This window comes from Erpetoichthys calabaricus, chromosome 12 (genome assembly GCF_900747795.2).
Source record: "Erpetoichthys calabaricus chromosome 12, fErpCal1.3, whole genome shotgun sequence".
Lineage (NCBI taxonomy): Eukaryota > Metazoa > Chordata > Cladistia > Polypteriformes > Polypteridae > Erpetoichthys > Erpetoichthys calabaricus.
In genome coordinates this window covers 136,535,838-136,560,185 of record NC_041405.2, presented here as the reverse complement: position 1 = coordinate 136,560,185, position 24,348 = coordinate 136,535,838, and the positions used below count along the sequence as shown (strand labels likewise).

Sequence of the window (24,348 nt, the reverse complement as noted above, 5' to 3'; positions counted from 1 at the left end):
GGTTGTTTGAAATGTCGAAATGAAAATAACGGGAGCAGGACAAGAATGTGATGATTTTCAGGGTGTTATAAAGGGTGAGTAAATTGGGTGGGTGTATATATAGTGTAATGGGAGTGTTATACGATAAGAATGGTTTGGGTGGCCATGAACAAATGCTTCATTGCCTCATCGTGTGTTGGTCATTATGGCATACATTGAATCTAAATCTGTAACACAGGTGCAAAGAAGATTTTGCATTCAATTTAAAGGTGCCTTTGGTGAGGAAGAATTCTATCTTGTAAGGCTATCTTAAAGTTTTTCGATTAATGTCCATTGTAATGGATGGCACACATGGGCTGGCATGGGCAGAACAGAATAGGAACTCTTACCCAGCAGGGAGGCCAGTGCAATGGAAGGACCAAGAGAGATGAGCACTGCTCAAATTTTACTCCCGTAATATGCTAGATGGCAGCCTTACTGGGTTAGAATTCCCACAGAGGCACACAACAGGACATGATGGGACCTGTAGTTCTGTGGGGCAGCCCTGCTGGGTTTCATGGGGGACCAGAAGTATTTCCAGTGAGTTATGAACTAGCACCAGAAGTCACAGGTAAAAGGAGCCACTCAATCTCAGCCAGCCAAGTCGGAGTCAGGGAGGAAAATAAAACCTGGAGAAAAAAGTCACACAAACATGGAAAGAACACACAAACGCTACACTAACAGTGCTCAGGCCTGGATTTGAACCCAAGGTAATGGATCTATAAGGCAGAAGATGTTTTGCCCATTCTACCCTTCCCCACCTTCCCAGTTCAAAGCCCTCAATCTCCTTTTTCTCTTCTTCTCTTCTCTCTTCCTCCTGCACGCTAAGTCTTTTCCCAACATGCCTCACAACACAAGGCTCATTTCTGAACTTGTAAAGAGAGGACTTTAAACCACATCCTAAGCCCTCACAAGTGAAGGTGTAAGGTCCTGAAGTCAGAGCTCTGCCACTGCTGTTTTTGTCCCTTTAGCCCCTGTGGAGACTTTGAAGAGCTAGGTTTTGATAACACCTTGTGCAGTGACATTTGTCAAAAAACAGGATTTCCTTGCTCAGGAAGTCATTTGTTTAATCTCCAATCAATCCTCAAACATCTCACTCTATCACAGGTTGAACAAGAAGTTTTGAAAATTTTGAAAGGCATTATGTGTTACCCTCCTGCTGGAACCTCTCAAGCACCTATCACAATTTTTCTGTTTATTATGCCTTTGAAAGATGTATTGCTAAGACAGTGATCATGGTGACTGGGTCATAATTACAGTCAGAGGTTCTTTGTGGTTAGCAGAGTCAACTTTTCCCTCAGTCCCCATTGAGGTACTCTCATGCCAGCTCTCATCTTGGCAACCCCTTGTTAGCCAGACCTCTCTTTTATACTGTGAATAAGTAAGTGTCTCTGGGGAGCTCCAAGGTAGGTTAAAAGGTCAGTGAAATGAACTTACAGTGACATCTAGAGGTTTCTCAAAGCATGGCACCCTGAACTTGCTCCCCTTTGCACAGAAAAACTCAGATCTCGTCTGTACCTGTGTCTTTCATTCAATATCTACTGTATCTCAAATGTGAAAATAAAAATAAATAAATAAAGGTCTGTGAAATGCTGATCGGCTGTGGTTGGCAAAGCATTTGGATGGCAATCTTTGCAAAAACAAAACCAATTTTGAAAATGACTCATGTGGCAGAATCAGAGCACTTAAAATTAAATAATGGATTTCATTAACAGCTGAACAAAAGATTGGCTGGAGTGAAATAGATTGATTGAAATGCTTTGAAATGTTTTGTATCTCTTTATTGTTTGGCTGCAAGGTAAATGAAAAAAATCTTAAGCAAATCAATTAAAATTGAGGCAAAAAAGTCAGATAAATTCCATTAACTGGTGTGGACCACCCAGGCTGACACTACCTGCACCCGACAGAGACAAGCGTGGGACACAAGTTCAAGACACACACATTTTATTTTTTATTTTTCCTCGTGGGAACCACCTTCCTCATTTCCCATAGGCACAACACAGTCCAGCACAAGCACAAAACAATTCTCTTCCTTCTCTCTTTCACTACTCCGGTCAAGCTTTGTCCTCCTCTCCCCAACTCTGGCTCCCTGAGTAGTGGCTGCTGGCTTCTTTTATAAGGCACCCGTAAGTGCTGCAGGTGCTTGATGACTCCTTTCCGGCAGCACTTCCAGGTGTGTATTAAGAACTGCCCATAAGGGCTCAGCAGCTGCACCTGCAGCAGCCCCTGTCGGCACCTGCGGATTCCAACTTGCTGCCCCAAACTCCAACTCCCATGAAGCCCCGTGGGAGTCCGAGGCACTGCTGCAATACCGAGCTAGCCATGCTAGCTCCCCCGGTCCTCCCAGTGTGGAGGCATCCCGGCCGGGCAAGGGCCCCAGCCGCACACTACACTGGTAACTAATTAAGAAAGTGGTTGGAATGAAAACCTGCAGCAACTGCCATTGCGACCTCCCCAGGATCTGAGTTTGACACCCCTGTTTTAAAATATTTCAAGGGTCACAGTACTTTCGCTTCATATTCAATCACTGAACACACAGTACTTTTATATTTTAATGAGTGACACCACTTGGGGTCTCTTCATCCCGGAGTAAAAAGCCAGAAGAGCTCAAAATGTTCAAACACAGTCATAAGTTTAAAAATCAGGAGTGGTTTCCCCTAGACTTTCTCGTATACTCAGATATGGGATGGATATTGGAGGAGTAAACCACAAGACAATGATTATATTTTTATGTTATGTACATTAAAAAACCATCAACAACAAATCAAATCAAATTAATAATATATTGAGCAATTATTATAAAAGTAAAGTTGAATAAATCGGACTCTGTAGCTGCATGAAATAAAAAAGTACCACTCCCGGTTATCGGAAATAGCTCAAAAGTTGATAGAAATCTACATGTTGTACCTATTGGGATTAATAAAGTATCTATCTATCTATCTATCTATCTATCTATCTATCTATCTATCTATCTATCTATCTATCTATCTATCTATCTATCTAATACTTGAATGTTGAATTTGGTTGACCTAAGTGAAAGTGTACTCAAGTTATAGTGTTTACACGCATGGACACACACACACAGACATAATTCCAAAAACAGTATTTTCGGACTCGGTGGGGGGTCTGAAATGTCAAGATTCATCAAAATCTTGAGGCCAAATATTTGGACAATTCCAATACTTTCCCTATGGGAAAGTAAATCAGACTCAGGGAGGTCTAAAACTTTGAGATTCATCAAAATCACAAAATCGAATTTGTGGATGATTGCATTTCTTTCCCTATACTTTGTATACGAGAAAGTAAAAAGGGAAACACAAAGCATTATGAAAGAACAAACAAAACAAAGGCCTTGCTCTCCCTCTGTGCAATGAATTATGGGTTCCTTGTGCCCTGTATGTGATGGAGTGCCCTCACTTTACCATGTCTGTATACAGCATTATTCTCTTTTCTTTATATCTCTCCTCCGTTTGCTCTCCCATCTCTTAATTCTACCTAATAAGATTTGGTCCAGCTGACCTTCCAACTGTAAGTTCAAATTCAAATCTACTGATCATTCAAACTTGAAATGAAAGTTGTTCAAGTGACAGGGATATAATCTTTTTAAATCAATATGCAGTATGATGGCTGCTCTAAGACTCTTATACTCGTACTCAGTCCTGAGGACCCCTGAGTCTACAAATGTTTCCCAGTCAAAGCAGGGACATGCGGTCAGGGGAGGCAGATGAGCCTCACCTGTCATTATGAAAAGTAAAAAAACTAATAATGATAACATAAAATAAATGTGTCCACTGGTCTATGCTATAAATTTCTTTTCTGTATGATTCCAATACTTTTGATTATTTTTATAGTGAAAATAGCTGAATTGGCACATTTCCTGTTCAAATACAAGGGAGAAACGTGAGGTGTGGCAGCGACAAGCCTCACCTCACCTCAGACTGCGCTCTCCCTCACACACAGGGTTGATTCACGCAATTGGCGTGTGCCTGTTGCTGTCTGTCTGTATGTCATCAATATAATGTTTGCAGACATGTTTATTATACACCCTGACTTTCCACAATCTAGCTAATATCTTTAATGAATGTGTGTGACATATTTAGTCTTGCTAATCGGACATAAAACGGCAGTGAAAAGGCACTGGGTGAGGCAGACAGCACCGTGCTGAACTGAAGGGGGCACATGTGAGCCCAACACGTGCTTGTTGCTGCTGTTCTTCAAAAGGTTAAAATTGAAATCCGTTTTTTTTTGTACACCACTCTATACTTTCATTTGTATTGAATGAGTATGAATTGTGGAATTGCAATGGCAAGTTTACAACACATGGAGGATGATGAGTAAATGCGCTCTCTCCCTCCACTATAAATGTGACGTTCTTTCTTAGCCAAATATGAATCTCACCTATGTGTTTGTAAAGAATGCTGATGAGATACAAAACATAACCAGTAGTTAACGTGTATGCTGGCTGCCAACTGTATAGTGAATAAGCTACTCTTTTGGGTTCATATATTTGTAAATCTGACTCTGAAGGAGTCAGTGCCTCACCGGCCATGAACCTCACCGCACGTCACTGAGTCAGACAGTCATTTCACTTCTGATTGATCTCGTTTCATTAGCTGGTCCTATTTTCTTTGATCTTATTCTTCATTCGACTCTTCAATTCCACTCTGGGGGGTAAACGTTAACATCATACAAAGTTATTGTCTGTTATACCTGCATTTTTATCACTCTTTAATTTAATATTGTTTTTTATCAATATGCTGCTGCTGGAGTATGTGAATTTCCCCTTGGGATTAATAAAGTATCTATCTATCTATCTATCTATCTATCTATCTATCTATCTATCTATCTATCTATCTATCTATCTATCTATCTATCTATCTATCTATCTATCTATCACTATAATTTTTACATTTATAAGACGTTTGGAAATATTTGTATTTTGCTCTAGCAGTAAATGTATATCTCTCTTTTGTTGTTTTCCTGCTACTATACCTTTTTGTGCAGTTTGCTCCCTTAAATTTTATCCTAATAATGACAATTAACAGCGAACAAAACAGACATTCAGACAAACAGCACTCCAAGATGAAAGGCTGCAATTACTTTGATGTCAGACCCACTAAGGTGGTCATTACCAGACAATTCAATAAATAACCAGAACACTTGGAAAAGTAGAATGGAACTCATAATAATAATGAAAATCCTAACAACCAACCAAAATAAGCACACTGAATTATCCCCATGTAACATACATATGTCTGGTATTACTCACTCACTGACTCGCTCAATGATCAACAAAAGCACTACTAGCTGTCTAGCTAAAAAGCTGAAATTTGCCAGGATGGTACATCTAGGACACTAGCTATCTGCTAAGAAAGGACATTTCAATAAATCTATATCTAGAGGTCAAAAACTCCCCACCACAGACACACACTACACAAAATAGAAAACCTAAGTACTGCTGAACACCGATTATGCAAGGTAATGTGGACCGATATTACCTCGGATTGCTGAAAACTCAAATAAAACAGATGGCCACTGTAGTGGCAATGCTGCACAGAGAAGGTGTGGCCTGACACAGAGAGAGAGATCAGCTAACATCCCAAGAGCAGTGAACCACTCACAGTGGTCAGAGTCTGGCTCTGAGTTGCAGTCAAATAGATGGATGTCTTCTTTTAGCTCACACTGAAAAGCGCTTGCCTCTGAGCTGGAGAATATGGTTTCGCAGTTCTCCACCAGCAGTTCACCCAGACCTTAATCCCATTGAGAACTTGTGGTCAATCCTTAAGAGGCAGGTGGACAAACAAAAACCAACAAATTATGACCAACCCCAAGCATTGATTATGGAAGAATGGGCTGCCATCAGTCAGGATTTGGCCCAGAAGTTGATTGACAGCCTGCCAGGGCGAATTACAGAGGTCCTGAAAAAGAAGGGCCAGCATTGTAAATATTGACTCTTTACATAAACTTAATGTAATTGTCAATAAAAGCCTTTGGAACTTATGAAATGCTTATAATTCTACTTCAGTATACCATAGAAACATCTGACCAAAAGATCTAAAAACACTGAAGCAGCAACCTTTGTGGAAACCAATACTTGTGTCATTCTCAAAACTTTTGGCAATGACTGTAGGCTGGACAAAGTTCAAAGAAGTTTCAAGTAGTTAGTAGTTCTTAGAGATTCAATCACAGAGCTTATCTATTTTTCTGATCTAGGCAGTGAGTGGCAGTGAGTCAAAGTGATTTCATTAATGCGAGGCCATGATTTAGGTGGGCTACAGCTGCAGGTTTGCATTCTGTTGCACTTTGTTCTCATCTGGTGCTCTAGATTTGCATGGAAGCATTAAATGCCTCTTATATATATTTTATTGAATCTTTTTATCACACTTATTTATTTAGTATAAGTTTTGATTTGTCAGCAGTTAATATTTTTAGCTTTCATTGGTGGGAATTTGTATTTTCATGCATAAGCAACCCAAGATGTGCCTCTCTCAGGTACCCGAGCTGCTTGGCTGAACAGCAACACTTAATGCTTGCAAGAATAAAATCTGAGAAACTGTGGCTGTGAACGTAAGAGAGCAGTGCAGCTCCATCCATGTGGGCCTCGCCTGATGTGACCACAAAGTGCTCATCACTCTCAGCAACGTGTAGGCCAAGCCATGAAAACAATGTGCCAAAAACTTAAAGCAATAGGAAGTTATTGCTTCTTCAGCATTCATTTTAAAATGTGTCTTGCATTATTTTTTTTAATATGGAAACTTGATGCCTTCCAAATTGCCTTTCAAATTTGTGTTCATTTTTATTGTTTCCATTAACATTCATCTGAGGGTATTTAACCATTCACCCATCCCTCTATGCACCCACTTATCTATCCAACATTTTATCCATCCATTCCAACAATCCATCATTTTACATCCATCTATACGTGCTTTGATCCATGATTAATCCATCCTCCCACTTATCTATCTAAAGTTACTCCATCTTTTCCAACAATTATTCCATCCACTTAATCACTCATTTATTCCCAGACCAAAATTCATCCATCTATAGAGCCACCCATAGATCTAACAATCCATCCATCCAGCCATGCAGTGATCCATTACCTAATAATCCATCCGACCATCCACCAACTTTTCCCAGCCATCAATTCATCCATTCTGTTATTCATCCAATAATGCATCTATTACTATTTTATCTATCTACAAACCCATCCATCCATTTATCAATCAAAAAATTCACCAATCCATTTTATTGCCGCACATTCTTCTTATCAATCCATGCCTTTATCCAATGATTCAACCAATCAGACAACCTGCATATTCACCTGTCCAATCATCTGTCCATCCATCCAACCATCCATCCATCTGTCCATCCATTCTTTTATCAATGAGTTACTGAAGAGCATCATGTATCACCGTTGCCTAAATTACATTATTTTTGCACATTATCATATACTGCACAATACCCATTGCCAGTATCTTAGTCTCCTAGAGTAAATCATGTTTGACTGCTTTATTTTTTTTATGTTATACATTTGCAGATATAGACCTGCGAAAGAATTCATGTCCTGCACACAATTGATTTATTAATTACACAATTTACTGTACATCTTGATAAGTCCAAGTCACTTAATTCACATAAATTTTAATATTTATTGACCATGAACATTTTTTTAAATTTTACTGTAAAATAAAAAATTTGAATTAGCAGTAACTGGCAGGAAAATGTTTGTCTTGTCACCTCCTCCTCCTCTCTGCCTGAGCTGTGGTTTGGGGCCACTCTAAAGCCTCTGCTCTGACTTCCAGTATGAAAACAGGCTTTGAGCAGGTGAGCTGTCAAGATACTCGGGCGACGAGCCATGCAAGTGGAGTACTGGAGTGCCATTGTCGCCATCTGCTTCAGCTTAGCAGGTAAAGGGGAAGGGAGGACAGACAGTTGTGTTCATTACTAAGTGATGGATTTGTATTATCTAATAATGTTATTTTAATGTTAGTTAATAATGTTAACAATCATGTAAGGAAAGCCCGCCAGAAGAATTGTTCAGAAGTGCACCAGCTTGCAGCATTTTCTTTTAAGGCTACTTAGCCTCAATGGCTGATGCTCTTGAGTTCGTTTATGCAAAAGCCATGCTAGTGATTGGAAGCCTCAATGCCCGCACCTGTTTTGGCCTAGTTAATAAGTTAAGGGTGGTGTGGGTACAGCTGGTACTGCTGGCTCATGGATCCAGTGGCTTGGGTTCAAATCACTGCCTGCTTGCAGTTTTCATGTGTGTTTGCAGGGGTTTTTCTCCAAAAGACATGAGGGTTTTAGGCAACTGGTGATATTTAAATGATCCTGTGTGGGTGTAAACAAACCTAAAGCATTTGGTCTTAAACTAGCAAATCAAAAGTGATGACATTTAACTGAGACTATAATAATCAAGGACATGTAAGAGAGGTAACTGGCTTTGATATACTTTGACATTTATTTTTTTGATTTATCAAAAGAAGTATCTTAAGTATCATCCAGCCATCTCTTTTAAGGGGTAAACTCAGAGATGTGCAGGTGGATAAGCCTAAAGTGTCCTGATAATTGACTATCTGTTATGCACACCTCAGTATGTGAGACTCAAGGACTGTGAGCAACACTGGAGCACCACAAGGAACAGACCTGTCTCCTTTTCTCTTCACTCCGTATACCTCAGAATATAAATAAAACACCAGACCAGTCATGTCACTTGCAGAAATTCTCAAATGATTTTGCACTTGTGGAGTACAGTATATCAATAAGTAGGATGACACAGAAGAGAACATTGTCAGGTGGAGAACTTTGTTTCTTGGTGCAAAAACAATTGTCTGCATCTTAGTCTGCATCCTGAGACTTTGCAGGATCCCCTCAAGGTTGCTGGATATCATGGCCAGCTTGTACACTGGTACTGTGAGTGCTCTGAAGAGTGGAGGCAGAGCCTCTGTGTTTTTCCCAGTTGATTCTGGGGTTCATCAGGGTTGTGTTTTTGCTCCTACTCTGTTCAATGCTTGCATGGACTGGGTATTGGGCAAAGTTGTGGGGTCCAGCAGCTGTGGGACATCTGTTGGCGAAGAAAGGTTCATTGATCTTGACTTTGCCGACGATGCTGTGATCTTTGTGAAGTCAATGGAGGCTCTGATTGGGGCTCTCAAGAGACTGAGTGATAAGTCTGAGTGTCTGGGCTTGTGAGTGTCCTGATAAAAACCAAGATCCAGGCCTTTAAGATAGATAGATAGATAGATAGATAGATAGATAGATAGATAGATAGATAGATAGATAGATAGATAGATAGATAGATAGATAGATAGATAGATAGATAGATAGATAGATAGATAGATAGATAGATAGATAGATGTGAATGGCACTATATAATAGATAGATAGATAGATAGATAGATAGATAGATAGATAGATAGATAGATAGATAGATAGATAGATAGATAGATAGATAGATAGATAGATAGATAGATAGATAGATAGATAGATAGATGTGAATGGCACTATATAATAGATAGATAGATAGATAGATAGATAGATAGATAGATAGATAGATAGATAGATAGATAGATAGATAGATAGATAGATAGATAGATAGATAGATAGATAGATAGATAGATAGATAGATAGATAGATAGATACTTTATTAATCCCAATGGGAAATTCACATTCTCCAGCAGCAGCATACTGATACAATAAATAATATTAAATTAAAGAAAGATAATAATGCAGGTGAAAAACAGACAATAACTTTGTATAATGTTAAATGTTAACGTTTGCCCTCCCAAACCCCCCCCTAAACCCCCCCCCCGCCACCCCCGGGTGGAATTGAAGAGTCGCATAGTATGGGGGAGGAACGATCTCCTCAGTCTGTCAGTGGAGCAGGACAGTGACAGCAGTCTGTCGCTGAAGCTGCTCTTCTGTCTGGAGATGATACTATTTAGTGGATGCAGTGGATTCTCCATAATTGATAGGAGCCTGTTGAGTGCCCTTCTCTCTGCCACAGATGTCAAACTGTTCAGCTCCATGCCAACAATAGAACCTGCCTTCCTCACCAGTTTGTCCAGGCGTGAGGCGTCTTTCCTCTTAATGCTGCCTCCCCAGCACACCACTGCGTAGAAGAGGGAGCTTGCCACAACTGTCTGATAGAACATCTGCAGCATCTTATTGCAGATGTTGAAGGACACCAGCCTTCTAAGGAAGTATGACCTCTATAATGACCTCTTGGTCACAGCCATCAGCAGTGTGCCTGTCTGTGGAGAGAATGTCGACCTCATCGAGAGGCTTACTTACCTCGGCAGTGACATTCATGTCTCTGGGGACTCTTCCTATGAAGTCAGTAGACAGATTGGGAGAGCATGGGGGTCATGAGGTTGCCAGAAAGGGGTGTGTGGCGCTCCCAACATCTCTGCAAAAGGACAAAGGTCCAAGTCTTTAGTCCTGGTGCTTCCTGTTTTGCTATATGGTTGTGAGACATGGACGCTATTCAGTGACCTGAGACAAAGACTTGGTACTGTGGTCCTGTGTCTCTTCGGAGAATCCTTGGGTACCGCTGGTGTGACTTTGTGTTGAATGAGCAGTTGCTGATGGAGTTAGAAATGAGGCACATTACCTGCACTGTGAGGGAGTGTCACTTACAGCACTACGGGCATGTGGTGCGATTCCCCAAGGGGGATCCGGCTCGCAGGACCCTCACTGTTGAGGACATGAGTGGCTCGACCAGGAGAAGGGAACGCCCACATAACACCTGGTTGCGGCAAATGGAAGGTCATTTCCGGATAGTGGGACTGGACCACGTGTCTGCCTGGGGGGTTGCCAACCAGGATCCCGAGCTGTTTCATCATGTGGTGGACGCGGCTACACACTGTACCAGTGCATGCTCCCCAACCTTACCTGACCTGACCATAGCATCAACAAGACCAAGGAACTGGTTACTGACTTTAGCAACACTAAAGAGCTTCTATGTATGGTCACTACTGAGGAAGCGGATGTAGAGGTGGTCTTGGGTGTCCCATTAGTGACAGGTTGGACTGGTTTCATAACACTGAGGAAGTACAGTATATACAGTAAGAGAGGACAGAGCAGACTCTTTTTTCTTAGTAGACTGTTCCTTTAATGTGGGTAGTGACTTTCTGCACATCTTCGACAAGCTAATTAAAAGGGCAGGCTCAGTTATGGGACACACTTTGGACTCCCTGGAGGGCAAAGGAGTGAATGAAGACAAAACTGAGTGCCATTATGAAAAACGCTGCACATCCTCTCTCTGACACACTGACACTGAGGACTTTCAGCCAACGAATCATTCAGCAGAAGTGTGTCAAGGAACACTATTGGGGCTCCTTTATACCAAAAGGAATACACCTTTATCGTATTTATTGTTGGTTCTGAGTGGAGCTGTGCAACGGGTGACACCTCAGCACCACACTGGGACAGTGTGCTGTTTTTTTACAGTGCCTGGTGTGTCAATCCTTTCACCAACCCCCCGTTTTCCTTGTCAGTTGGAGGACTTACCTGCATGGCTGGATGCAGATTAACATCATACCCAGCATGGAGCAATTGCAGGTTAAGGGTCTTGCTCAGGGGCCCAATGGAGTAGAGTCACTTCTGGTGTTTATGGGATTCAAACCGGTAATCTTCCAATTGCTGGTGCAGATTCCTAGCCTCAGAGCCACCACTTTATTGTGCCAAGTCTCAAGTTTTTCTTTCTTTTTAATTTTCTTCCTTTTTTGTTATTCTGACAATAGTGCGTATGTGTGTGTTTGTGTGTATTTATTTACAGTATCTATCTTTTTTCTTTAAAGAGCTTCTGTAAAAAGACAAATTTCCTCCTTGCTTGGAGGAAAATGTTCTATCTAGTCTAAACCAGTTTAACTCTCTTGGCTCCCTCACAATCAACAAAGGGTGGAGGTGTGATGATGAAGAAATATGAAGTCTTACATATCAGGAACAGTCAAGCTCACAGAAAAATGGAGAAACGTAGCTGTGAGTAAAGCAACTAGACTCAAACTTGTTCATTTGTTTATTTCTATCATTGCAACATACGCAGCTGACACTTGGACTACAAAGCAGGCAGATATGAATTGAGATTTGGGTATTTGGCCAGTTCTGAGAACACCCTGGACAACTCCCATAGTACGAGATCTTAATGCCCAGATGAGACAATCCACTAAGAATGCCCAAACCTTCCTACACTTTGGAAATCTACAGTGTTCAGGAGGCAGTACTCAGTAGAGAGGAAAAGTCGAGGGTCAGAAGATCTTCAAAACACTGGATAGACCAGATGAATGCCTTAGACGAGCTCTCATGACAAAGAGCTGCATAACTTACTCTGGACCTTCAAAGCTCAAAATAAAGTACCAAATTTTGATTTTGATTGCACCACATCAAAAGGCACTGCGATGGACTAGCGCCTCTGCCAGGGTTGGTTCCTGCCTTGCACCCAGTACAACTCCCCTGGATTATATTGATGGAGATTGAGAATGTTGTGTTATAACAAAAGTGTCTTTTGAACTCTGAATTAGCCCAGAGTGCTCATGAGGGTACCCTGCCATCAGTGTGCCAGCTCGGGACAACCCTAAAATTTGGTGAAGTGGGTCCTGGATATCAACTAATGTACTGAATTGAAACAAATTTTACTGCCATGAGACAAGACTTGGTCTGAGAGTTACATCCAAACTTCACATAAAAGAGAAAGCACAATATGTAGGATGTGACGTTAACTTGATATTACTTTCAACAGCCAACGGTTATTTCCATGATGAAATGAAAAGAAAATAAGAGGCAGAATGTTTTATCTATTTCATCCTCATCAGGTGTGACACCTAGATTTAACCTTCAATTTTTTTCTTCATTTGTAGATGCACGCTGATGCAGACCTTCGCTCACTCCATTATGTGCAACAACAACAAATGGCAGTCTAACACACATTATACAATAAAGTCATAAAAATACAAGATAATCAAGCCCAATTAATCCAATTCAGAGTCCAAGTGCTGACCCCAGAGTCATGCAGAACAATGCAGGAACCGACCCCAGAGAAAACTCCAAGCCATCACAGGGCCCACTCACAGGCACACCAATAAGGTGCCAATTTATTGGTGCTGATTAACTTCACACATATTGTACGCCTTTGCCAATGCAGAAGTACATCCAAAATATCTGGAAGAAAGTCCACACAAACATGAGGAGAACATGTAAACTCCACAAAGTAAGTAAACAGAGAAAGGGGTCAAGTCCAAGATTCTGGATCTATGAGGTAGCAGTGCCAAACATTAAGCTTGTAACAAATGTATGCTTCTAAATTGGAAGTGTCTGTACAGTCATTTTGGGGAAGGCATACCATATGACAAATGATCTAAAATCAAATCATCCACCCATTAATCCAGCTCTGGGACACAGGTCCCAAAAGTCAGCAATATAACAATTGTCCTAATCAAGCTGAAGATTATCTTGAGCCAAGTTGGATGCATGGATGTTGAAATCATATTCCTGTTCTTCCTCATATGTTCACCTTTTCACCCTTTCAGGTGCTTCAGGAGACAAGATCATCGATGGACATGAGGTCAAACCTCATAGCCTTCCCTACATGGCCGCCTTGTATGCTGGGAAACCACAGAAGTTCATATGTGGAGGGTTCCTAATTCTCCCTAACTATGTCCTGACAGCTGCTCACTGCAAAAAAGAGTAAGTTCCTCAGTGGCTTGGGGTCGGGGGGGGGGGGGGCAGGGGTGGGGGGGGTAGTATATGGGTTTTCTTAATTAAAACCAAAATCAGAGGGTGATATCAATGGATCCGCCAGAGGATCTGACAGGGATCCCATACTTCTAGTTCACAGTCATGCAGATGAGCACGTCACAGGCTTCACACCAGCTTGCTCTACTTAGTTGGGTTGCTGGAAGGAAGAGGAAGGCAACCTTGTCAGAGTATGATGGTGTATTAGTTATTGAGCAGGTGACACAAAGCAAATTCAGTAATCTCTGTTATAGCAGTAGTAATGACTAACATAATCAATCTGCCTAATCCAAGTCAGGGTCATGGTGGGGGCAGGAGCCTAGTCTGGGAGCATTGGATGCAAGGTAGGAAGCAGCTCTTCACAGGGTGCTAGTCAGTCAGAGGGTAAGCTTCATTATATTTAGGAAAAGCAGGAAGTGGTCTCTTTTTTTTCCTTGTTACCCAGTTTTGCTTATTGCTTGTCTTTGTGAACCATAAATCAAGTTAGCACTGAGCTGTTTATCGGGGTCCCCTTAGAGAATTACCGCCGACCGTCATCCGGAGGAGTTTGTTACAGCTGTGCAAGCAGTGACCCATTGTGGGGCTTTCCACAAACCATTCATGACCCTTTCTCATTTACTTCAATTGTCATTCAAGACTCAGCGAGACCCAGTTAGAGATGAAAATAATAATAATAATAATACATTTTATTTATATAGATGTCTTGTGTCCCACAGTTTAAGATACACTGCTGTATGGAGATGAGAAATGATATGCAGTCCAAAACAAACATACAATGAAAGTTACTCCACATATTTCATAACCTGCTTATCCAGAAGATCACCTTATGTAAGGCAGGAGCCAACTGTCAAAAGTGTGCCAGTCTGTCAGAGGGCATTCTAATTCACCATGAGAGTTGCCAACTCATCTAAAATGCAAGGCATCTGGAGGAGGAAAAAAAAAAAACTTAATTCAAACATAGCAGGCTGTGCGCAGGTTTTGAACCCGTGACTCAGAAGCTGTGAGGCAACAACACTAACGCCTGCATCACATAACAGCACAACCCATAGAGCTAAAAAAAATTAAATGAAGCTATGCAATATAATATCCCTCCATTGTCTAAACTGACATATTTCAACCATGCATGGTGGCATTGAGTTCAAAAGAGCAACCTATCTAGAACAGACTGCCACTTCAACACAGGGCATGGAAGATAATAATGTAATGTAAATATAACAAAATAAGAAAAAACAAATGATAGCATGCACCACTCTGTGAGATAATTCAATAATGTAATTACACAATTAGTTACATTTAAGTATAGATTTACTTTGCTGGGAAAGGTGCTATATTAATAAAATGCATTATTATTATTATTATTATTATTATTATTATTATTATTATTATTATTATTATTATTATTTTGACACTTAAATATCAAATTCCTAAAAAGTAAAATCAATCTATAATATGTAGACAAAGACAGAGAAGACTGTTCATTGGTGTGCCACAAGGGGCTTTGGGGGTTAGGGGTCAGTATACCCTGCAAAGCCCTGTAACATCACATATTATCTCACTGCCCAAGGTAGGATATCTGTTTTCCCTTTTCATTGGGTTGTCTGTACCACCTTTTCTGCATCCATGTGCATCAGATTGCAAAGGGGTGCATCCAGTTTTGCATTTAATAATTTTGGCATTATTTAATTTGACAAGTATCTAGTCCATTGATATCTCTGAATGCATACATATAATCAGATTGTACAGAGAGGTTTTACCCTGTGTTCATTTTTAACGCATGCAATGTGCTCTCCACACACGAGACACACATTTATGTGCTCAATAGGGGTCTAATTAGGTGTCTTTTTGGCTGTAGACAGTTTATTGTAATTAGAAGCTTTCTGTCTGTTGGACCAAGTTAATGAGAGCACCTCTGCTCTTTGCAGTTCAACATCACCGGCCCTACTTTGAGTGCCGCCTTCATGAGGCATTGGATTGGTTTAAAAATGCGACACTCAGTGAGCTGTTTAATTGTTTCTCACTCGCTTTTCAGCACAATTTACTCCTGGTTTATTCCAGACATATTTATTAGTCATCTGGCCCTGCAAGACTACTGTGACATCAGGGCAATGATCCTTGTATGGAAATACTTTAACCTTTTCATCAGATGGATTTTAGCTGATAGGCCTTAACACTAGAATTACTAGAGCCTACGAAAAAACTCGTAGATCCGGCACACCTTAAATTGCTTCTTAAATCTGTTCACACCTCTCCGCCAGCGTCTTTTGTCCTCTAAATGTGCTGATAAAGACAAGCTGCCAGCAGCCGGCTATTCCATCCCCCCACCGACTTAGAACGTTCACGAATTTCTCCCAGCTCATGCCTTGATTGATTATCTGGGAGTGAAGTGGAGTTTTAGAGTGGAAATAATAGATCGTTATTTGGAACACACGCATTTCATGGGTGTTCCGTTTCTACAGTAATCTGTGTAAACACATTGTTAAAACAGAAACTTTTTCATATTTTAGTAATAAATGTTACAAAATGTAGGCATTAACCTGTGCCTGTGTTGTGATGTGAGATTTTTGCATATAAGTTCATAAATATTTTGCATGTCTTTATTTGGAACTTAGGCAAAGCAATGTAATATTAGTGTTGCATTAGTGAGAAGCATTAATGTTTACAAACCCCCACTCCCAAAACACACACACACACACTCTTTAAGGAATGGGTCTCTTTGAATTTTATGATAGGGTTGTGGGGGAAGTGCCTCAAACCAGTTTGGCAAGTGTTTCTTTGCTAAAGTCTCTCTTTCATCCCCCACACAAAGCCAGGCTGCCTAACTGCCAAGCTTTACCTTAACATACTGTATGGTTTGGGGGGCAGGTGTGAAGATGTTCTATCCACCCATTGGTCTGAACTATGGCTGTTTGAAACTGGCTTGTATCAGAAGCCTTTAAGTACTATGACACCCTATTGGCTCTAGGGGTTGGACAGAAAATCTATAAATGTGCTCACTCCCTCACTCACTCCCTCTTACCAAACTGATGCATGAACTGAAATTGATGACGTATCAAGTATTTACCTGGCCTTTTGTAACCTACTCCAAACTAACTTAACCTCAAGTAAACAAACCTAACGTTAGCATAATACATACATCACATAAATTAATAATAATTATTAAAATACATTAATAATAAATCATTAATAACAGTATTAATACTGCAATATGACCAACTCTTTTTATGGCTTTTCAATGTTATTTGATTTCATTTATTGTATTTCTATGGATGCTCCGTCATTGTTAACCGAGTCATGACTGTATATTGCTTAGTTAAAAAATGCAATCTACCTTAATTAACACACTTTATGTGTATGCAATGCAGGGTACTCTGTCAAAGACAGGTGTTGGAATAATTAAAATATGCTTGCTATCTGTTGTTCTATCTGTACCTCTAGAGCTTCTCCACTGTATCTGCGTGTGTGTAAACGTCTCTTCACCAGCGCTCCTTCTCTCATGCGTTTTCCTGTAAAACCAGCTTCTCAGACTCAGACTTATTATTTTTGAAGCTCCTTTCTCCCCTCAAATCTGGTTTTATACTCTAGTTTTTCAACTCAACTCTGTCAGCATGCATCTTATGCCTTTACTAATGTTTCTTCATGGGTGCTTCTTTTCTTGATCACATTCCCGTAAAGCCTGTTTCTCAGACTCTGTCATTATTTTCGAAACGTTTTTATCACCCCCTGCCTGCTTTGATACTTGCTGCCTTTGAAGCCAATGCTTTTCTGCATGTCTTGTATGCTTTTACTCTTCCTTGTGCATCTCACTTCCTCTTTTGATCGTGTCACCAAAAGCCAAACTGACCAATCAGATTGCTCTGAGGGACTATAAGCATAGACACTTGTGTTTTATTATATCATAGACTTTGGGTTATTTTATAGTTATTTATCCCGTAGAACCATAAAGCTTGATTTTATTTGAATTTGACATCTGATTCTCATCTTGCCTTCATATTTTGGTTACCTTCTCTTTTGTTTTATTTTTTTTCTGGCTTTGACCAATTTTCATCTAACTATGATCTTGTCTCATGTAACTACTGCGCCTCCTGGTTATTTTCCTCACAGTAATCCTTCAATACCAGCATGTCATAACACAGCCTTTGATTCCCATATGAAAAGAACCTTGAGCTTGTGATAATGATTTAGTAACATTTCTGAGAAACTGTCAGTGTGCACTATGCTAATGGAGACGAAAACAAGTTAGACAGGTGTTTCCTGTGTGTGAGAAGGGAAAGCAGCTGCCTTTTTATTAAACATTATATTTTAAAAGACTTCTTTCTGGCCGGCACGGTGGCGCAGTGGGTAGCGCTGCTGCCTCGCAGTTAGGAGACCCGGGTTTGCTTCCTGGGTTCTTCCTGCGTGGAGTTTGCATGTTCTCCCCGTGTCTGCGTGGGTTTCCTCCGGGTGCTCCGGTGTCCTCCCACAGTCCAAAGACATACAGGTTGGGTGCATTGGCAATCCTAAATTGTCTCTAGTGTGTGCTTGGTGTGTGTGTGTGCCCTGTGGTGGGCTGACGCCCTGCCTGGGGTTTGTTTCCTGCCTTGCGCCCTGTGTTGGCTGGGATTGGCTCCAGCAGACCCCTGTGACCATGTAGTTAGGATATACTGGGTTAGATAATGGATGGAATGTAAAACAGTATCCCAGTTCTGTTTTAGTTTTTCTGGCACTTTTGTAAAGAGCTCAGCTCAGTTGCTGTTTAAGATAAAAACACGGACACATTCATGGAGCTGGCTATCTACTGCTCTTTAGCTGCTGAACACTTTCCAAGGGGCTCTGTCTCTGGCAAATCATGTTTTCGATGTATGGATACATAACTTGTAACTGAAGTAAAGAAGCTGTCTGTGAACTGACATTTGGAATTGAATGAAAATTAAAAATGAAAATTGAATGAAAATGAACCCACCCAAGTTAGATACTTCTTTGTATTGGTAGTATTTGCTGTTATGGGTTTTAATGCAAATAAATATAATATTTAGGTGAAAGCTTAAATGTAGTGTCTCCTTGTCTGATTGTTATTAATGTACCCAAGACGCTAGATTGTCCATTCCTTGTTAAGCTTAAAGGCACAAGAGGACATGGGATGATGCAATTTTTGAGTTAATGACATCTGCAATCATCAAGCAGCCTTCCATTAGAGGTTCCTAGGCTTTAATATGCAGGATACAAAATGAACAGGAAGACAGGTAAGAGATTACAGATAACAGGTACATAGCTGGTTTTAACATTTCTTCATATCCTCAATTAAGAAGCCATCCTAAGAGGTTAGTTGGTACCTTTTATGTTAGTTTTGTTACCAAATGCACCTATCACTTTGCCAACTCCCCGTATTCTTCCTTAACTCACCTGCTTTTTTGATTTGTTCAACAGGAAAATCATTGTCTACCTGGGAGCTCATAATATTTCCAAAAAAGAAATGTCCAGACAGATGATACCTGTACAGTCAAGTATTCCTCATGAAAAGTATGATCGAAAGACCCTGGCAAATGACATCATGCTGCTGAAGGTGAGTGCCGATGTGGGCACAGAGGGGCGGGTGGAAAGCACTAGCAGAGCTTCTGCTTAAAACCTCCTGGATGTGGTGTTGAAGCTCAGTTCTCAAATGGGCAGGCATCCCATCCCTAGAGGCAGAGTGGTGGCTCTGAGGCTGGGGATCTGCATTGGCATTCGGAAGGTTGACGATTCGAATCCCGTAAATGCCAAAAAAGGGACTCTGCTCTGTTGGGCCATTGAGCAAGGCCCTTAACCTGCAATTGCTGAGCGCTTTGAGTAGTGAGAAAAGCGCTACATAAATGCAAAGTATTATTATTATTATCCACTTCAGAAGTAACGTTTGAGAGTTTAACTAGCTCAATAAAGGCATTGTGTAAAATATCTGAGATTGAATGACAGCTTTTGCAATTTCCTTGTGATTAACTTTTATTTGCTAAATTATTTAAAGTAAACCATGCAAAATAAACAAAAAAAGATCCCCCTACTGTGCCGTCAGAACACATTTGGGACTAATGGCCAAACTCTGAATGAATTTTGTGTGGCATCAGCCCCGAGGTGTCTTTCTCAAATGAGCGAAATTTGCCGTAAATCAACTCTAGTTTCATTATCTGATTATATAGTAATATAATTATTACGTATTCTGGGAAAATTCTGGTGGGGCTGTGCCCCATTGGCTCTTAATGCAGACATGCCACTGTTTTCTACACAGACTATTAGCACACATTTTTATTTACACTTTCCTTCAGTGGATACGACATTTGTTTTTTAGGAATGCCTTTGACTTTGGATAAATGAGACTTGTCACCCTAAAAGTAAATTCCAACTGTGGTAGGAGTGATTGATGAGCACTTACACGGATGGCACTCTTAACTACTTTTTATTTGAAACAGCTGAAGCATAAAGCCAAGCTAACAAATAAAGTGAGAACAATTGGCATTCCAAAGAGAAATGTACCCGTTTGGCCTGGCACCATCTGCTCAGTGGCTGGGTGGGGATTCACCACTGAAAATGGGAAGGAAAGCAGTGTGCTCAGGGAGGTGAAGGTGAAGGTCCAGGCACCTTGTGCATCTGCATCACAGATCTGTGCCAGAGGCGCTGGCATCAAAGGAGCCTGTGAGGTGAGTGTTCTCTTTTACACAAACTCTGCAGCAAAGGTTTATCCTTTTATGGGGTGGATGTTAGCTTTGGGTCCTCATGAAGCCAGCATACTGTGTTCACCTCCTGGCCCAGTTATTGCACAGTAGATACTCTGTGGAGTTGGCACGTTCTCCCTTTGTCTTTTGAAGTAGACTGGCATCCTATCCAGGGTTATTTCCTATGTAACACCTTATACTGCCAGGATGACTTCTCATACACCTGTGATCTTCAGTTGAGATTACTTTTGTGTATGTTGTGAATGAATATGGATGTCTGTGAGTGTGATAAACAACCCTTGGTCAATCCAGCATTTGTTTCCACCAGGATGAACTTTTGGATACTGAAATACTGAATTTGATAACATGATGCGACCCACGAGTCACTGTTTTGCACCCAAGAGAAGACACTGAGTGCACAGGCTTCAGGAAAACCAGTTTTATTTTCCTCAAAACTGGTACAGTTGAGGTCTTTATTCAAACAGGAGCTACCACTTTAATACACAGAGACACAGCAAACAAGCAGTAACAATGCCAGGTCAGTGGTCAGGTTAGACTGTTTTCCCACATCAACCCTCAGCCGAATAGGCGCGTTACGAAGTGAGGCTACGTACCTGCAGTTGCCTTGCCGATAGACAAGCAGTTCCTACCTGCATTGATAGAGTTTCAGCACACCGTGCAACTGGGGTCTCAAAAACCTCACACTGGGTACAGATAACAGATAGAAAACATACCTGGCGCATTTGTACATTATTCTTAATGAGAAGTTGGCAGTAGTAGAAGCCATTGATAGAATTTCTCTCATAAAAACCAAGATAAGCATCTGGGTGGCAGAGGGCAACACTTATGGGTCTAAAATCTTTGAGTGATCCTAATTTGCAACCAAATTGTTCAGTTAGCAAAACCAAACATGCAGTCAACATTCATAAGACGTCCACAAAACATAACATTCTTAAACGCATGTAATCCAATGAGGGTTGTGGTTGCATGAAGTCTACCCTTGCGGTGTCAGGGGCAGCTTTGGATGAGGTGCCAGTCCATCACAGAGTCCACTTACACTTACATCTACAATCACACTCACACATGGCCAACTTAGAGTTAACCTGGTGCTTGTGTCTTAAGGATTTAGGAGGTAAACCAGAATACCAAAGGGAAAATCCACATCCACCTGAGAAGAACGTGACAGCAACCTGCTGCACATTTGACATTCTACAACTCACGAGCAAATCTACAAAGTAATGGTGGGAAATCCAGGATTACGTGTTTGTCATCAAACCTCAAAAAGCTGATAAGAATTCCATTACAGGCAACATGACAAGCTGATCAGACTATGGGATGGAGATCACAAGATACTTACTTCTAGATATGCATATTGGATCATTTGAAAAAAATTAGTGAAAGTTAGATTTGAGTGCATTAGAGTCAGATGAGGTCAATTTTATGTATTCTTTTTACATGGGAGGATTGAATGAAGGTCAAAGTGGTGTAAATATGTATGAAATCATTATTTCTTACTATGCCCACTATTATGTATTATTGGGCACAAACACACGATTGCTCAGACATTCATGACATTCAAGCCTGTGCTCTTTTTTTATTTTCAGGGAGACTCTGGAGGTCCACTGGTTTGTCCAGACAACATGAAAATCCCCACCGCTGTTGGGATTTTGTCCTTTGGAACTAACACCTATGAGAATTCTCAGAACAAAAACATCTACGCGAGCGTGTCAGCCTACAGGGAGTGGATTGAAAGAAAAATCAAGACCAGCTCATCTGTGTATCGTGTCACCCTGCGGCGGGATTAGATGTCGTCACTCAGCAGTAAGAAGAAGAGCAAAAATGAAATCAAGCTGAAATTGTATTTGCAATATTTAAATTATGCACTGAAATCTTTATTTGTGCTGTACTTGTGATCAGGAGAAAGCATCACAAGCTTGATAGGAAATTAGAATTTGTCAAAAGCCAAGTGATGTTAGTTAGATGAGTAATTTACATACTAAAAGACATTGATGAGTAAACAAATTCAATAATTTAAGGAGTCTATTTGATCCTTAGTCTGTGTGGGCTTTTAAATGGACACAAGGCATCAGCCCAAGTAAGGATCCTGAAAGACAGGCAAGAGATCCAAAACCATGGGCTCGTGCTTGAAAAAACAGTCAGCCTTAATTGTTTTATATAGTGCCTTTCTAGAGTGAACAGCATTTAAGTCAAGTCAAGTCAAGTTGGGGAGCATGCACTGGTACAGTGCGTTGCCGCACTCACTACACGATAAAATAACTCGGGATATCAGTTGGCAACCCCCCGGGCAGACACTTGGTCCAGTCCCACCCTCCGGAAATGGTCCAACCACTTGGGTCCCCAGCAATGAGGATCTTATGAGCTGGATCACCCTCAGGGAAATGTGCCACATGGCCGTAGTGCCGTAACTGACGGTCCCTCACAATGCAGGTAATGTGCCTCATTCAGGGATCCATGAGCAACCGCTCATTTAACACAAAGCAAACCAATGGTACCCAAGGATTTTCCGGAGAGACACAGTACCAAAGGTGTCCAGTCTTAGTCTCAGGTCACTGGATAGCGTCCATGTCTCATAGCCATATAGCAAGACAGGAAGCACCAGGACTCTAAAGACTTGGACCTTTGTCCTTTTGCATAGATATCGGGAGCACCACAAACCCCTGTCCAGCGACCTCATGAGCCCCTATGCTCCCCCAATCCATCTACTGACTTCATAGGAAGAGTCACCAGAGTCATGAATGTCACTGCCAAGGTAAGTAAACCTCTCAACATGGTTGACACACTCTCCACAAACAGACACACTGCTGATGGCTATGCCCATGAGGTCATTAAAGGCCTGGATTTTGTTTTTTATCTGGACACTCGCAAGCCCAGACACTCAGACTCCTCACTCAGTCTCTCGAGCGCCCCGATCAGAGCCTCCATTGACTCCGCGAAGATCAAAGCATCATCAGCAAAGTCAAGATCCGTGATTGTTCCTTCACCAACAGATGCCCACAGCCGCTGGACCCCATGACCTTGCCCAACACCCAGTCCATACAAGCATTGAACAGAGTAGGAGCAAGAACATACCCCTGACAAACCCCAGAATCAACTGGGAAAAACGCAGAGGTTCTGCCTCCACTCTGCACAGCACTCACAGTACCAGTGTACAAGCCAGCCATGATATCCAGCAACCTCAAGTGGATCCATTCCATATCACTTTATTGTATTATTTAAAGCAGAGGCAGGTTGAGTGAGCTGCTCTGGGTCACAGACTGAGTCAAAGGTTGGGAATGAAAGGCAGACTCTACTGTATAGGCCAAAGTGTTTATAACTCGAGTGCCACATTGGTTCCTATGCTTCTGCTATCCAGATGGCTGAATCTGCTTAAGGACAGTTTATCAAAGGTCTATGGACAGGAATGCAAAGATGTACTCTGGTGTATTGTTGATGTGTTGAAGAAGGTTTCTTCTTTACCAGATGAATGCAGCATGCCATCCGGGAATTGGGTTACACATGGATCTACCTGGTGGGAGTCTGGCTCAATAGTTTCCTCCAACTGACTGTAGCTTCTTAATTTCAGAGCCCATTCAGAAAAAGCAGACTAGCCTTACAAAATAAGCAAAGTTTTTTATAACTGTCTATAAAAATTACTAAAATATTTGAAGACATCCTCACTCAAGTCTCTCATTTCACATCAACAAGTCCCCACATAAGCAGACCTGGTACATTCCTGGGAATTAAAGAAGTTGTTTTCCAGGGGCAAAGTGTTAGGCAATGATTGCAGGTCTTCTTGGTGCTGTCTCTGCTGACTCATAAGCTGTACATCACAACTGGGTAATAAATATATGGGATATCCAGGCGGATATCCAAAGGACATTCTCCCAGAAGCATTGTGGTTATCAAAATGCATTTTAACAAATTCCAGTCTGGCTTTTTTA

General features: G+C 41.1%; 1 protein-coding gene across 2 annotated transcripts; it reads left to right on the top strand.

The window, feature by feature from the left end:
- Positions 1-7,760: 7,760 nt before the first annotated feature.
- LOC114662717 (granzyme B(G,H)-like) lies at positions 7,761-23,790 on the top strand. Of its 2 annotated transcripts, none has more exons than XM_028816349.2 (5): positions 7,761-7,925; positions 13,544-13,700; positions 19,152-19,287; positions 20,165-20,392; positions 22,012-23,788. In XM_028816349.2, exons 1-5 carry the CDS (start codon positions 7,874-7,876, stop codon positions 22,210-22,212), a joined length of 774 nt encoding a protein of 257 aa, XP_028672182.1. In that variant the 5' UTR covers positions 7,761-7,873; the 3' UTR covers positions 22,213-23,788. The 2 variants fall into 2 exon arrangements, with proteins under 2 accessions (XP_028672182.1, XP_051791312.1); XM_051935352.1 differs by lacking the exon at positions 7,761-7,925 and adding an exon at positions 13,115-13,224 and having other exon boundaries at positions 22,012-23,790.
- Positions 23,791-24,348: the final 558 nt, after the last annotated feature.

Bases quoted from the DNA above. Each gene is read 5' to 3' on its own strand.
- LOC114662717 (XM_028816349.2), top strand. From the start codon at position 7,874: ATGCAAGTGGAGTACTGGAGTGCCATTGTCGCCATCTGCTTCAGCTTA. The intron at 7,926-13,543 runs GTAAAGGGGAAG...TCACCCTTTCAG, and splicing joins CATCTGCTTCAGCTTAGCAG to GTGCTTCAGGAGACAAGATC. The intron at 19,288-20,164 runs GTGAGTGCCGAT...TATTTGAAACAG, and splicing joins ATGACATCATGCTGCTGAAG to CTGAAGCATAAAGCCAAGCT.